The sequence below is a fragment of the Thunnus thynnus genome, chromosome 11, assembly GCF_963924715.1.
Source record: "Thunnus thynnus chromosome 11, fThuThy2.1, whole genome shotgun sequence".
In the NCBI taxonomy this organism is placed as follows: Eukaryota; Metazoa; Chordata; class Actinopteri; order Scombriformes; family Scombridae; genus Thunnus; species Thunnus thynnus.
In genome coordinates this window covers 6,385,099-6,401,567 of record NC_089527.1, presented here as the reverse complement: position 1 = coordinate 6,401,567, position 16,469 = coordinate 6,385,099, and the positions used below count along the sequence as shown (strand labels likewise).

Genomic DNA, 16,469 nt, shown 5'->3' with positions numbered 1-16,469 from the left:
TACACTATGAGTGAGTGTAGGTCATAGAGGCTCAATGTGAACATCTCTTTATGAGTTGTGCATCAAATGATCTCATTGCTTGATCGAGCTCTTGTCAGTAGGCAGGTTAGAAACAGAAACTGAAAAAGAAAAACAACATAAATATCATACAGAAAGTCTGTACTTGTGTAAAAGAAACAACTACATGAACATCTCTGAATGACCTCGGTGCATGTTCAGCTACGTGAAGCCCAGCAGCCTGTTCTGTGTGGTTAAAGGGACGTGAGAGTCATCGACATAGAGATGGATGACGGAGGATGTTTCCCTGCACAACAACCTGCATAAAGACCCTGCTGCAGCTGCTGGAGTAAAATACCAAATACCAGTAAAATCTGAAAACAAAAACTCTGCTGTCAAACCTCTCAGCTGACACATTGACACAGTGACCACAGTATGAATTTTACAAAGTTTTTCTTTCAAATATATTTTAGCTGATTTGAACCATTTAGCTCAAACTTGCAGCCTTGTAGTCGGATCAGATGGAGGTCAGATCACCACCAACAAACCAAACCAAGACCGCTTCCTCTTATTAAGGGTCTTGTTGTGGTTGTTTTGGTCCACAGCCGAGTACGACTGCTGCGCTCAGATCTGCCCAAAGAATCGCACCAAGGAGGAAAAATGATACGAATAGATGAATACGATCACTCTTAAATCACTCATATGTGCAACTTTAAGAACCAATCTGTTCATGAGGAGAAATGTGTTGATTACTGCTGCTGTGCTAGAAAAAGAAATAAGAGTTAAGGAAGGTGTAAAGACATCCAGCATGCTGTTACACTGAGAGAAAATCATTTGGGTTTCATCTCCTAGTCATTTTATTAACTCAGATTTTCACCGCTACATTTACGCTGATTAACACTGCCAATCAGCGAGTCATTATGTAACCAAGTGAATCATCATTTAGGCTAAAACTTCTCCCACCAAAGCAAGAGGAGGTGGTGCTCCTGTGACATATACACCTTTAAGCCTTGACTGACGTGTCATTATTAGTGACACATCCAAATTGTTTCTCCTGAGATTACCTCCTCATGGCATCCTTTCAAATACGGATTAGAGAAATACGAAACCTGCTCTTTGGGTTCTTTGAAACCCCTTCTAACAACCTCAGCTTCCTCGTTCATGTAATAACAAGCATCTCCTTCGACATTCACCCCAAACCACCCAGGAGCGAAAGCAGACAAACTCTGCAAATTCTTTTCACTTACAAATCCACTTCTTCTTCTCCAATTCGGCTCCTTTTTTTTTATTTCTCTCCCATCGGAACCACACTGGAAACCTTTTCCTCTCCACCTCCATGAAACATTTTCTATTATTCATCAAAAGGGGCTTTAAGCACCTCTCCTTTCCCCCGTTACACGAGCGAAAAAACAAGACATCTCAGGCTCTTTAATGCCGATTCCTCTCATCTCCTGGAAGAGAATTCGCAGATCATTAAAATAAAACACAACCACAAGTTGCAGAAAATCGATTCTTTGGCTTCAAGCAGAGACATAAGCAGAAAGAAGAAAGAGGGAGGGCGGGCAGGGGGGGAAGCAGTTCCTGGATAGATGAACCGAGACTTGCCCTCAATTTCTGGAACTAAAATCACATAATTTTCTTTAATTCTAGGGAAATATGTATTGTTTGTGTGCTCACACTCAAAGCTGACAGTGCCTTGTACCGTAGAAGAGCACAGGCTCATGGATGAACGCACCGTTACTTAATACAAAGGCCTTTTTCATCTGTGTGGGTATGAAAGTGACTCATCTGACAACTGTTATCAGTTCATAACGACTAAAAGTATTCTTGATCTACAATCGAAGCTCCACACAGCTCAACCGCATGTGAACAAATGATCTCTTTCTACTAAAATTAGACTCTGAGATGCTGAACGCTGCAGGTAATTAGAAAAAAAAAAAAAAACCAAATGACAGAAAAATAAAAAATCCCACTGAAGATGGAGCACTTTCATTTTTAGCTTGAGTGGTATGACCTTTTATAAAGCTGATTCACTGGGCTTTTGAGTTATATGTTTTTAAATATAGTAATGGCCGTTTATTTTGAGCGCGGCACTCCAGGGAGAGTTATCACAATGGCCTCATTTTGCCAGAGTGGGATGGCAATCTTTTCTGTGCAGGATTGTGTCATTGTCAAGTTGTGTGTGTGTTTTTTTTTTTTTTTTGCTCCCTCATTCTGTCTGTTGGTTTGGTTATCTGATGTTCTTGTAGCTATATTTACAAGCTGCAGATAAAAGCGTCATTTTAGCCCCCTGATAGTGCATGAAAACAACACTTAAAAATGGACACAAGCAAAGTTAAATATGGGTCAAACAGGAACAGAAATTGAAATCAGTGTAAAGTTTTGGGCTGTTTGCTGTCAAAGACGACAGCAGAGCAACACATGTAACTAACCGTCACAGCTGACACCTACTGAACAGCTCTGATGGTAAACTGGTTGGAAAATAAAGAGGATTGGCAGCTTTTCGCTCTCAGAACTCAGGTGTTTTTCATTTTTAAGGCATTAGTGTTTCCTATTAACGTGTATCTCTTGTGCATTTCTGGCAATATTGGCAGATTTAAACCTCAGAGCTGGCACTGACACGATCCCAGAGCCGAGGGACTTCTTCAAAGACAACATTCCCAGCAGTTATTGATTTGTATTATTGATATAAGGAGGCAGGGGTGTGCCTGAATACAAATATGTTATTCGGCAAAGCACAAATAGTGGGTTTTTTAACGAATATTTGTTTCATACAAATATTTTTAAAAATTATTTGTTTTCAGGATGAAAAAAAATCATGTTAAATACCAGCGCACAGGTCAGTTACATCACTATCTCAGTGTCTCTCCTCTGCTCCGCTGTTACGTCTATCAGCAGGTCTCAACGAGGGGAGTCACATCCACCTGCTACATGACACACATTTCCTAATTTGGACATCAGTCCCGGAGTCGGGGGTGTTCCCCAGAGATAAAGCTGAACTACTGATACAAATGAAGTGCTCCCAAGGGAACACTTCATGAACACTTATTGTAACACTTTAATTTTCTAAAATTAAAAGCGTAATAAAAACAAAAACAAAAACAGGATTTTTAAACCTCTTTCCACTTTTATTTGAATACAAATACAAATAATTTTGATGCCTCAACAAATACAGATACAAATACAAATACTGGACTTTGCACATCCCTAATAGAAAGGCCTTGATACAGTAAACTACTGACTACTAATTCAAGTGGCCACAGTTGAGTAACAGAATTTTGTATATTTTTATAGTATAATCATAATAATAATAATGATACCAGTATAAAGCATTTAGCAATTCATTCCGTGTGTTACAATGAAACATTAGAAATTACACGTTTTTGTGCCATGTGACTTACTTTACCTTTATTTAAAAGATGAGAGGAAACAGGAGGATTTTATGGAGCCCGCTGTGCTCTTGAATGACGTAACTCAGCTGTAACTTCAGTTCCTGCTGCTACAGAACTGACAGTGAGCGTCGTGGACAAAGAGACACTTTGATTTTCATGCAGTATTATTTTGATTTTGGACAGAGATATTTGGATATACATCGGTTTATGTGTGCATGTAAAACAATATGGTGTTCTATTTATGACTTCTTTGACACCACACTGTTTTATTTCCAACATGTCTTATCTGTTTTATTACTGCTGCTGTTTTATTGTTTTTATTATGATTTTTAATTCCATATCTTATATATATTTTATTGTTTTATTTTATTTGCCAGATTTTACTGCTTAATTGCAGTACTTAAATGTTTTAATCACTTTTAACCACCAGTGCTGTATAAATAAAGTTTTTTATTACTTTTGTTTAATGTTGAAGGATAAGGCTGCGATTTTCTATATTTTTCTTATTGTCAACAAATCTTGTGCAGAGCAAAACCAACAATGAACTGTGCACACAAATTATTGATTAGAGAGTGCAAATCATTAAGATGCACAAATGTATAATTTGTGTGTACAGTTTGTTAATAGGAGAGCACAAAGTTTTCTCCATGATAGTGTCTTCGCTCATTAGGATTTAGATAAAGGCTTATTCTGTTGAGCTAAAAGGAAGTGTAACCTTGACTTTGCTCCCATGGATCATCTCACGACCCCTCAGATTTATCCGGTGACCCTTTGGAGGGGCCCGACCCCTAGGTTGGGAACCACTGGACTAAACTAGCTAACTGTATATAAAGTAGTTGAAACTAGCTCCACCTCCAGCAGCTACAACAGTAACATGCTGCTCTAACACTGATTCTTCACTATTAATAATCTAATGATGTCATATATAATAATATATCAGTCAGAGGAACCAAACCACTACTTTTACTGCAATACTTTAACTACATCAAGCTCATAATACTTATGTACTTTTACTGCAATACTTTAACTACATCAAGCTCATAATACTTATGTACTTTTACTGCAATACTTTAACTACATCAAGCTCATAATACTTGTGTACTTTTACTTCAGTAGGATTCTTCATGCAGGACATTTACTTGTAATGTAGTATTTCTAGATTGCTGTATTGGTACTTTTACTTAACTAAAGGATCTAAATACTTCATTCACTTGTACCATTTGTTGACTACTGTCTGGGTTTCCAGACGGTTCATTCGGATTTCGACTGGCCAATCCCGAAGACCGCCGGAAAACACCGAGTCCCGCGGTGCATGCTGGGAAACTAGAAACTCGACACACCGCCATCTTTCTTTATATCGAGTTAGTAGGGCAACATAACAACCACTTTCGCATGATTATTTCTACAAAATACAACCGTTGAAGCAAGTACACTTGGTCAGTTATAGTCAACAACAAGTTTAAAGAGGAGCGGGTGGAGCGGGATTTCAGATATTAGCCATATATCAGCCATAAGACAGCAGTTTGGTGTAAGCGGTTAACATGGGCCGCTCCCGGAGCCGCAGCTCGTCCAGGTCCAAACACTCCAAAAGCAGCAAGCACAGCAAGAAACGGAGCCGGTCTCGGTCGCGGTCCAGAGACAGGGAAAGGTCTAAGAAGCGGTCCAAGTCCCGAGAATCGAAGAGGAACCGACGCAGAGAGTCTCGTTCCCGCTCCCGGTCTACCACTGCCTCGTCCCGCAGAGACAGAGCTGCCTCGCCGCCGGAGCGCATCGACATCTTCGGCCGGACTCTGAGCAAAAGAAATGCGCTGGACGAGAAGCAGAGGAAGGAGGAGGAAGAGAGGAAGCTCGAGATGGAGAGACAAAGGAAGATGTGAGTGTATATTTTAATGAGAGACTCAATAACAGTGATGTTATGTAACGGTACCAGGTCTAAACTGCAGTGTGTGCTAAGCTAACATGCTAGGTAGCTGTATTCAGTTGTACACATCACGTTAGCTCGACTTTGCAGGCTGCAGGCTCTGCAGGATTGCAGGCCCTGACTGCACGGGGACAATCATCATCATCATCATCATCATCATCATCATCATCATACCGGTGCAGTCGGGGGGGCAGCTCACCTTTCTATCTGGGGCACAGCTCAGGGTTGAACTTAATTAAGAGGAAGTTTGGATTTGAAGATAATTGACATTATGAAAAATACAGTTTTGCTTGAATTTTGATTTAGAGCTTCTACAAATGATATGATTGTATTGGCTGTGTAATTAATGACTTGTTTTCAGACCTTCAAACTTAAAGTCCCCCTCCACACAAAAAAACATTTTTCTTCTTGTTCATACAGTTGAATGTTTGAGCTTCACTGTGCAGAATGATGTATGTGCAGAGTTTGATACTTGAAGGCTGTTTTCACATTTATCCGCCAATGGAGGAAAGTTTCTATGTGCTCATTGAGAATCTGAGTTTAAGGGGCGGGTCTACAGTCATGATTTATGACATCAAAACAAGTTGGGAGCCAATCCTGGACCAATAGATATTTATATATGTCCAACAGACAGAAGTGTGATATGGAAACTTGAAGCCTCCAGTGCACGTACACCGAGAATGAACTTTACAGTGAAGCAGGAGGCATCTTGTATCCAGCAGTTCAGCTTTTAAAAATGTACATATTTTAAATAATATATTTTAAGAATTTCTGTTTAGGTAATTGATTTTTTGTGGAAAAGGCATATCAGATACAAACTATTATTCAAAGGACAATGTTTTTATATTTCTTGAAACATGAACATGTATTAGTAATGTGTGACTGATATGGTTTTTCCACAAAAAAAAAGTATAATTACCACTTTAAAATCCAACCTGCTCCTTTTCCCTCATTAAAAATTCCAGAATCTATGAAAATGTAAATATATTTTTATTTCAGAAGTTAAACTGCTGGATACAAGATGCCTCGTACTTCACTGTAAAGTCCATTCACTGGAGGCTTCAAGTTTCCACATCACACTTCTGTCTGTTGGATATATATATATATATCTATTGGTCCAGGATTGGCTTACAAACTTGTTTTGATGTCATAAATCACGACTGTAGACCCCCCCCCATAAAATCAGATTTTCAGTGAGCACAGAGAAACTTTCCTCCTTCAGCGGATAAATGTGAAAACAGCCTTCAAGTATCAAACTCTGCACTGACATTATTCTGCACAGTGAAGCTCAAACATCCACAACTGTAGGAATGAGTAAGAAAAACATATTTCTGAGTGGAGAGTGGGGACTTTATAAATAACAAAGTAATAATAAGCTATTCACGCTGACCCATGACTCAAGTTTTTCCATTACACAGCAGAGCAAAGTAAAATAAGTAGTTTACCTGTTGGGAGTATACTAGTCATCTGCAGCTTTTCATCAAACATCATCATCATCACTGTGGCTGTTTCTGCTCGTACTCTTCCTCCCTGCATTATTTCCGATAACTGATTCGCTGAACAAAAAGTTCCAAATATCTCTATCTTATTGTGTCGACAGGTTGTTAGCACCGCTAATGGAGCGCCGCTAATTCAGTGAGAAACAAGTTTCTTTTCCTGTAAATTCTTCATAATAAAAGTCTCCTGTTTAGTCATTTAAAAACTTTTAATATAAAGCAGGAAATGTTAGGTTTTCATTAACGGTAACTCAACACGACTGATACCGCTGCCCCTTGGCGGGCTTCCAGAAAGCTGGCCAATCAGAACAGAGTGGGAACATTGGGAGGGGGGCCGTAAAGAGACAGGAGATCATTGCATATTTTCTGCTGCTATGTAAATATAAGCATCTGATTGACTTGGGATCAGCAGGTGCCCAATATGAAAGGACTTTGAACGAGACTGCGGCCAAAAAAAACTTGATTGGAGAAACACTAGCTGATAACGTCGGTTAATTTGTTAACCAACAGCTCAGTGGTCAGAAAAAAATTCATAACAGTTTTGATAGTTTTTTCTATTGTGTAAGTCATTTTTGACCAAATCTACCAAACATTTGTTAGTTACAACCTCAGAAAAACAATTTAATGCCATAAATTTTAAAGGTTTTCCGTAGGATATATAGTAGATATTGGAGATTAATTGAAAAATTGAAATAAGTGTATAAATCAGTATGTAGATAATAGTTGGTAGCAGCCTTTCAGCAATGTACTTTTACTGACATTTAAAGATGTGACTATACAACAACGGTTGGATCAGCTGCTGCAGACATATATTTCCTACTTCAGGAGGGACTTATATAAGTGCAACGCCGTCACAGCTCTGCATCCTAAAACACTTCAGTGGTTGCCACACACATAATGACCGTGGCCCGTTTATTGTCTGCTGGCAGGTTGTGTCTGTCAGACAGGGACGCTGCTATTGTGAAGGTGTGTGTGTGGTAGCCAGAGGCACACAAGCACCTGAGAATCTGAGCCACAGTCCCACACCTGCTGGCCTCCTGAGTGCCTCTTTTTTCTACTGCTTAATAGCCACAGGGCCACTTAACCAGGCATACAAATGTAAATATCAAGACACAGACACTGTTAGATAAGGAAGGACTCGGGCCTGGGTTGGGTTAGGGTCTCTGGTTTCTCAGTGGCTGACAGAATGAAATCAAATCCGGGGGGGTTATGTTGTGTGTTTACAGCGGTGCCAGAAGCGATGTGACAACACACTTCCCAAATCTTAATGGCTTCCTGTTAAGAGTACAATTGGATAAAAAAAGGTCAATTTAACAAGCGTTTTCAACAGGTAAACAGGAAGACAGGTGACCTCCATTTACATTAAGGCTTAAGTGCTGCTGAATGGGACAGGCTTATTTTAACTACCTGCACTGGGCTCTGCAGTAAGCAGCTGTAATGATACGGGCACGACGGGAGTGTTTTTCCATATAACACAAATGGCTTGATAAAAGGTTAGAGCTTCGCCCAGAATGCAGTACGCACTTGTCACCTGCAGCTCTGCAGTTCACTGTTGCTCTTTTACCATCTGTCCTTTCATTTAAATGTGTTGTACTGACAAAAAACAGATACTAATTGTTGGGGGGGGGCGGGAGACGATTCTGCATCGATTCACAAATCAATTTTCTTAAATGTTAGTTAATAACATGACCAAATGAAAAAGGTGGAACTCAACTGTGAGGGCAGCCTACAGCTTGCACATGCTATCTTCAGCTGTCTTCAAAAAAGGCAGCGGTTAGAAGCATGTTTTGTAGTATATTGTTAACTTTCTACGCCGTCACCCAGAGACTTAAGTTAATGGAGAAGAGCAGCAAACAAGACCAGCTGACCAACACACACACTGCAGCATTAAACAACTTAAACCAACTCCGAGGTGAAGAAAGTAACTGAGTCTGCAGAAACCCTGCGGCCGCTCAGCGCCCTGGACGGCGACGTCTTTCCCCAGAGCGAACAGAGCAGCAGAGAGGCTGCTCTCCTCCGCCACGACGTGACGTTAATACTAACACAGCGGAGCAGTCGACCTCCCCTCTCGTTTTGTTATTCTCATACAGGCAGGAGACTGTAAGATGCTTTCAAATTAATTAAGTTCTTCATTAATTAATGCGGTTAACTTTTTAAAATAATAAAGAGGCTGCGGACCATTTATCTTATCTGTCAGTTATCTTTCATATTGTATTTCAGTGGAATAAGGACACCAGTGATTGGTTTGGCACACGGTATACTGGAGCAACACACTGGAAATTGTGTCCCTTGGCTATTCATTCAATTGGTTGAGTTGGTTTTGAATCAAGAATGCACTTTCCAGAAATCAGTGTAATCAAATATTTTCATTCTAATATGAAACGATGCAACGGATGTGTTGATGGATCTTAATCAAACTGTAAATTTGGAATCCCGTTACCAGTTAAACTTCACAAAGAGAAAGAAAAATGTTTATTTAAAGCTCAGTTTCTTCCTGCAACTCTTTGCTGTTGGATGAAAGTAAAAATTCACAGTGAAACAAAACTTTCTGGAAAGCCGTGTTTCACAGGATCTATAACTACTGACAGTTTAATATAGCAAAGGTTTAAAAAATGGCTCTTTCCCTGCAGTTTCCTGCATGATACACACATATTGAACCAATCAGTTTTGTCTTGAAGACAAATTTGCTTGGCTTTACTCTTACAAAGGGCCCAACCATGAGGTCTTGCACTCAACGGGGAGTGACCGCAGTGACCCAGGATGTTACGGCCCTGTGGTCGGCCCTGCTGAGGGCACAGTGGAAATTTGTACGAAGTGAGCCCGCTATAGACCGAAGTCAAAAATGTTAAGAGCTGTGACACCACATGTAATTTAAAGGTCTGGCAGAGATCACGATCAGAGCGACATGATGACGACACAACGCTGTTCTGTTCTTGTTCTAGTTTTGTGTTATATGTGTCTTTACTTTGTTTCGTTTCCCTCCCTTCATCTGTTCTCCGCTGTCCTCCAGCCGCCAGCAGGAGATAGAGGAGAAGCTGATCGAGGAGGAGACGGCGCGGCGAGTGGAGGAGCTTGTGGCCAAGCGGGTAGAGGAGGAGCTGGAGAAACGGAAGGACGAGATTGAGCGGGAGGTGCTGCGGCGCGTCGAGGAGGCGAAGCGCATCATGGAGCGGCAGCTGCTGGAGGAGCTGGAGAGGCAACGGCAGGCCGAGTTGGCGGCGCAGAAGGCCAGAGAGGTAACGCTCGGTCGTTTGGAACGCAGCCCCTCCCTTCCCTCCATATCTCCCCGACCCCTTACCCCCTCTGTCCTCATCTCCCCTCCCAGTCACCCACTCTGACTGGTGCCTTTCTACGGGGACACGTGGGGACGGTGGAGGTGGAGGGGACCCCCCTTTCCCTTTTTACCTTTTCAGAACGTAACTCAGCCATGGTACAAGTTTCACTGCAGTGAGGGGAGACGCAGTACCTGGAAGTGGCCGTCCTGCTGGGAAATAATGTATTTAATGCTAACAAAGTGCACACAGCATAAAAAAACATAATATAGAGCCAGAGGAACCAATCTGAGAGTCTCTTGACTAATCAAGCGCTCCATGTAGTTTGTTAAAAATAGTCTGTGCATCACTTCTAATTAAGATTATGTATGCGTGTAGCTGCGTTCATGTTTATATGATCGTTTCTTACTATTGCAAGTCCACGTTACTCACTCGGGAGGGAGGAGGGGGGGGGGGACATGTGAGAACCAGGCTGCAAATTATACAAATGAAAGAAACTTTTGTCTCCAAGCCTCCAAAATATACAAACTTTATTTATTTTCTCACATCCACCTCCAGGTATTGCAAAGAGAAGCTGGAACTATGGGAATATCAGGGGCTTTATGTATAAATATTCCCTGATTCATACTTCAAGTCATTGAAACAACAGTTACATTTTTGGCGTCTAGAGGGGAGGGGGGGGGGGGATTTCCTAACTGGTCAGTGAGAGTTTTACCATGGCGGGGTTAAAACAATTAACTGACTCCATTTTTTTTTTTTTTTTGTAACCACCGGTTCATTTTGATCTTTTACTTACAAATATGTAATAATCTCCGTTTTTATGTATGTAATAAAGAGCTCTCCTCTCAACATGACACTTCTGTTTTACAGTCACCATCTGTCCATCACTGACCTTTTTTTTTTTTTTTTTACCCCCAAAGGCCTAAAATCGAGCTTACACATCTTCACATAGTCAGAGATTTTTCTTTAACATTATACAGTTCTTAAAGGAACTTTTTTTTATAGTTTATGGTAGACAGCTGTGTGACAAACCCTGTGCCCCCCCCCCCCCCCCCCATGCCCCCTCTCGTCCCCGGGCTTCATTATGAAAAGCGGGTTTGTTTACACTACAGTAATAATGTATTGTGAATGAGTGGAGCAGATAAAGCCTAGTGACCCTCACTTGCACAGGGAGCAGCCAGTGACTCGGTACTAATAGGGTGAGAAATGTAGTCCGAGCGCGCCTCCTTTGCCTACTTGGACTTATTCAGCCCCCCCCCCCCACTACCTCCCCCCTCTCCCTCCTCTCCTGCCTTATGCTCTGTCGCTACCACTCTGCTCTTTCTAAATCCTCCTCTCTCTCAGGCCTTAGACTCTGTTTTTTTACCGAGCGGGACCGGCAGGGGTGAAAGGGCCAGCCTCTTTTAAGTATTTAGCTGGATAAGCGTATAATGTCACCCACTCCTCCAGTCCAGTCCTTTTTCTGAAACACACGAGTAGAGATCTCCTGTCTCTCCTGTTAACTCTCACACACACACACACACACAAAAAAGAAATCTGATGTGCAGAAATGTTCTATACAATTGTTTTGAACTCACAGACGGTTTGTCCTGTACAGGTTTTTTTCTTTAACCTTCCCTTTAACAATCCTTGTTTTGAGCATCTTTTTATTAGACGTCATCAGCTCTGGGATACATAATGACGGACCTCTACATTTCCTGTTTCCTGTATGACAAGGTTAACTATCTCTGGTCTAACCTTTTTTTTATCTGTTATATAATATTTATTTTATACAGTTTTTCTTCCCAAGAAAAACAAATGTACTGTGTTTTTTATTCTCATGACCTGCTTCTCCTATAGGGCTGCTGCTACGTTTTTTTTTTTTTTTTTAATATTGTTATTTGTTGAATACATTTGTGTTGTTTTTTTTTTATTTTTTTGGAAACACAACTCACCACCTTCCTAACTAGCACTTGAACCCCCCCTCGAGCTGGCCTGCAGCCTGTCAGCTCAGCCGTGACTTGTGTCCTGTACTGTAAGTGTACCGTGATCCGGTCCTCCTCGAACACACGCAGACACAACTCCTTTGTACTGTACTCGCCTCCTTCGCTCTGCTATCGTCTCAGTGGGGACTCATCCACTGTAAAGAAAAAGGAAAAAAAAAACAAAAACAACAACAACACACACACAAAAAAAAAAGAAATGAATTGTGAGCTGTGGCTGCAGGCGCAGGCTAAGCAAGTACAGTGATCAGTTATAAAGAGGAATGCCGCGGGCGCAGTACGGCAGAGTCCCCCCATACCTACCTACCTACCCACCCACCCAACCCCAGGAGCGCTTCTCTGTCTCTGCAGGGGCCACACAGTCCGGACGAGACAGTAAATATTCAACCGTTTAATGCCGAATGCTTTCACCAGTTGTGTAGGTACACAGGCAAGGAAAATGCGTAGGTATACGTGCATTGGTGAGCCAAAACTATTCCCTCCTTTATTTGTATCCTTTTTTTCCTCTTGCTTATAATGATGTTAAAAAAAAAAAACCCAGCCATTGTATTTTCTTCTAGATTGTATTGTCTGTCATTTTTAATATATCTGTCTTCTATTTATGAGTGTGATGAGTGGGTTTTTTTTTTTTTTTTTTTTTTTGGAAACTCTTTTGTGTTTAAATCTTAATTCCTTCACAATAATGGCAGCGAGCGCCCCTAGGTGTGGCTTCGCTTTTTTTTAAAAATTTCTCTAGGAGGGTATTAACAGCAGTAGAGGGAGGGGGAAAAAATAAAAAAAATAATAGAGGGTTCATTTTTTTCCCCCCACAGTTTCTTTATGCTTTGTGCCCCCACTATGTATTTTTAAAACAATTCAGGCTGACTGCAAAGAATGCCACAGTGTGGTCATGTGCAAGAGGCTAAACAAACTTCTCTGTGGTGTAATGAGTTAGTTGTGTGTGTGTGTGTGTTGGTGGCGAGTGCGTGTGTGTATGTGTGTGTGTGTGTGTGTGTGACAATTAGAGGCCAAGCGTGTGTATGTATGTACATAAAGTGCTTTGTGGCTGTAGCCTGTTCGTGCGCTAACATGGCACCGTGTCACCCGTCTAGGAGGAAGAAAAATCTAAGCGGGAGGAGCTGGAAAAAATCCTGGAGGAGAATAACCGCAAGATCGCCGAAGCTCAGGCCAAACTGGTACGCCCTGCTCTGTGAACAGCACACACACACACACACACACACACACACACACACACAAAAACCCTTTCTGCCTCTTTTTTGGATACATTTCTGTCAGATTCATAACCCTCAATTTACATGTTTTTCGCATGCTGTCTCTACATCACATACAAAACGACTAACACCATTCGTCCCCATGTTAACACGACACTTAAATGTTGTTAGAAAACCCCTAAAAACAAGGACGGAGTTCCTAATTTTTGCACCATCCTGATTCTCTAAAGGAACTTCTAACTGCAGTCAGGAAAAGCGTCGCACATCACGTCCAGTTTATACGCTTTTAACGTCAGTTATCTGTCTTTTTAATCACAAATCTCCGTCCTTCCACTGATTGAGACCTTAAGGCTTTCACTCGCTGCACAACATGACTGAATAACTTAATAGCGTTTTGGCAAGAATCTGCTTCTATTAAGTGGCTTTGAATTGATGGTTATCAGTCGTGGTTAACAATCCTCTGTGTGTTTTTTTTTTTTCCTGTTGGCTATATAAGCTTAAGTCTGACTAATATATAAAGCGGTGTTTATTTGATTCAGGCTTGATTCGGACAAGCTGAGGCTTTAGTAAACAGCTGCACACACGCACAAGAAAAAAAAAGAAAAGCAGACGTTGTAATGTGCGTCTAAAGCGGAGGGATAAAGAAAATGCCAGTAATTTGTGGTCACTTGGCTTTTAAAGGGCATTGTCTCCTTGTGTCCTTGTCTGACCTCTCTTATTGTTTCTGCTCTGTGTGTTTGCTTTTTTTTTTTTCTCCCTCCTCCTCCTCCCCCCCCCTTGACGAACAGGCCGAGGATCAGTTGCGTATTGTGGAGGAGCAGAGAAAGATTCACGAGGAGCGCATGAAGCTGGAGCAGGACCGTCAAAAGCAGCAGAAGGAAGAGCAGAAAATCATCCTCGGCAAGGGCAAGTCCAGGCCCAAGCTCTCCTTCTCCCTCAAGGCCACCGAATGAGAGACTTTTGCTCCCCCCCCCTCCCCCCAACCCCCTTTTCGTCCACATATCACGCCCTGCCTTCATCACCCCCCCTACCCCTTTCCATCGACCCCTATTCCTCCTCCTCCTCCTCTGTGGAACGCTCGCTTCGTTTTGGAAGTGCCGAAGAAGGATGGAAAAAAAAAAAAAAAGCGGGGGGGGGGGCGCAACCCGGTGTGAAAACTTTGCTCGTCCATGTGAAGGCCCCCGCCTGGTCTTGAAGAGGAGGACGCTCTTCATCCCCCCCCCCTCCCCCTCCCCTCCTCTTCGAAGGACCTGACTGCTCCCTCCACATCCTTCCTCATCCTCACCGCACAGATGACTCTTATTTGTGCTTTTTTGTTTTTTTTTTTTCTTTTTCTTCTCAGTTTTATTTTCATTTTTAGGGAACTTGAACTTTTGATGTAGAATGCTATAACATGTCCCTCGCCCCCCCCTCCCCCTTTAAAAGTCTTAACTCTGGTGTAACAGCGAGTCACTGTGCACCTCCTCTGCTCTTCATCTTCTCATGTCTACACAGCCAGCAACTACGATAGAACGCCGTCAGTCCCTGATATAGAAGAATAAGTGTGACTTTGTCTAGTTCAGCTTTCTGTAAAAAAAAAACAAAACAAAACAAAAAAACACAACCTTATGTGCAGTTTGGGAGTTGGCTTGTGGTTTTCCTGTTTTCACTTTTTTTTTTTTTTTTTTTTTTTTTTAAATAAGATTCCTAAAGCGGGCTGACACGGCGGTGACAAATCACAGCGCAGCCCCCTTTTTTAAAAAAGCACAGTTAACTTCCCGTCCAGTCGACAGGTTTGTGTCTTCCTCACTTCCTCTTCCTCCCACCAATGAGCTCTGTTCATACATATATATATATATATATATATATTCAACGTCTTTTCCTCGTGCCCTCACCTCGCGTTGGATTTCTTTCATAACATAACCAGCATGTCGTTCTGAAAGGAAACAATAAAGTTTAGATTTTGAAGCTTCTGCGTGTACAGGTGAACTCAAAAGCTCAACTCCCAAACTGCCCATGACTGAACCACAAACCCACCGCAGGATGTCTCATCTGTGATAAAGGGGGGGGGGGGGGACTTGTGGGTAATGGAGGAAAAAGAGAGAGAGAGAGGACATTTCCTGTATGATGTAATGTTATTAGCCCTTGCTGTGATGTGTGCTGACTTCCACTCCCACTCCTCAAAAAGTTTGATTGTGTTTATGAAACTGATCCACACTTAGAAGAGTCACAGTAATGCTAAATACTTGAGCTTTTATTTTATTATTTTTTTGTCTTGGGTGGGTGGGGTGGGGTCAGGTGGGGGAAGGGGGGCGGAAAAACAGTGAATTGTACAAAAACAAACAAAAAAACACCCCCCAACCATACAAACCATGTTGTGTCTCAGAGTTCTGTAGTAGTAAGTTAACTTGGCGAGCCGCCTCACTTGGTAAGTCTTTGATTCGTAGAGGATGGACAAGTTCAGGTAAGATAAGGTTTGAGGTCAGCTGTGTGTGTGTGTTTATGTGTGTGAGTGTGTGTGTGTGTGTGTGTGTGTGAGTGAATGAGGAAGTGTGTGTGTGACCGACAGGCTGACCTCAGGTGGGTATAATGACTTTTTTTGTTATGTTGAGGGATTTTTGAATTTGTCATGTAATCCCCCCTCCCCCCCCCCTCCCAATTGTCAAGGGACTGAACAGTTCAATAAATGCATCGAATGCCTCCACTGATGTTTATGTGTATGTGTGTGTGATATTCATATTTTATTATATTATTGGGTTTAACTACAAATAACAGAGGGAAGAGATGAAGAGTGAACCCACCTGGTAAAAAGGCGGGTTTTTACTCTGAACTGGTTTCATTAAGAAGGTTCAGTCGCTGCTCCGCGTGGCCTTAATTCAAATTGAAGTCACTCTACACAGTCCTTTTAAATTAGTAGTCATCTGACCTGGTCAATGACGAATTTCAATGGCATTACTGGCACCGTTTTGAGGTTTTTTTTTTGTCAGCACCACCACAATACATTTCTCTACCCAGAAAGCCGTGCGGGGAGCAATACATCAACGTCAAGTTAAACGAAATCCCCCTGTAATAACAGCGCATAATTAGCTGGCAGCTCCGGGTTTGAGACTCTTCTCCTGCTTTGCAGCCGCTGCTTTTTGTTTTTCCAGAGAGTGAATGCTGATGTGACAAAAGAGTGAGATCACCGCAAACAGACCGTGAGTCGAGCACGTCGCCTTC

General features: G+C 41.8%; 1 protein-coding gene across 1 annotated transcript; it reads left to right on the top strand.

Moving 5' to 3' along the window:
- The first annotated feature begins 4,708 nt into the window (after positions 1 to 4,708).
- Positions 4,709 to 14,942, top strand: arglu1a (arginine and glutamate rich 1a). The gene is made up of 4 exons (XM_067602933.1): positions 4,709 to 5,262; positions 9,817 to 10,042; positions 13,152 to 13,235; positions 14,060 to 14,942. Exons 1-4 carry the CDS (start codon positions 4,931 to 4,933, stop codon positions 14,222 to 14,224), a joined length of 807 nt encoding a protein of 268 aa, XP_067459034.1. The 5' UTR covers positions 4,709 to 4,930; the 3' UTR covers positions 14,225 to 14,942.
- The last annotated feature ends 1,527 nt before the right edge of the window (positions 14,943 to 16,469 follow it).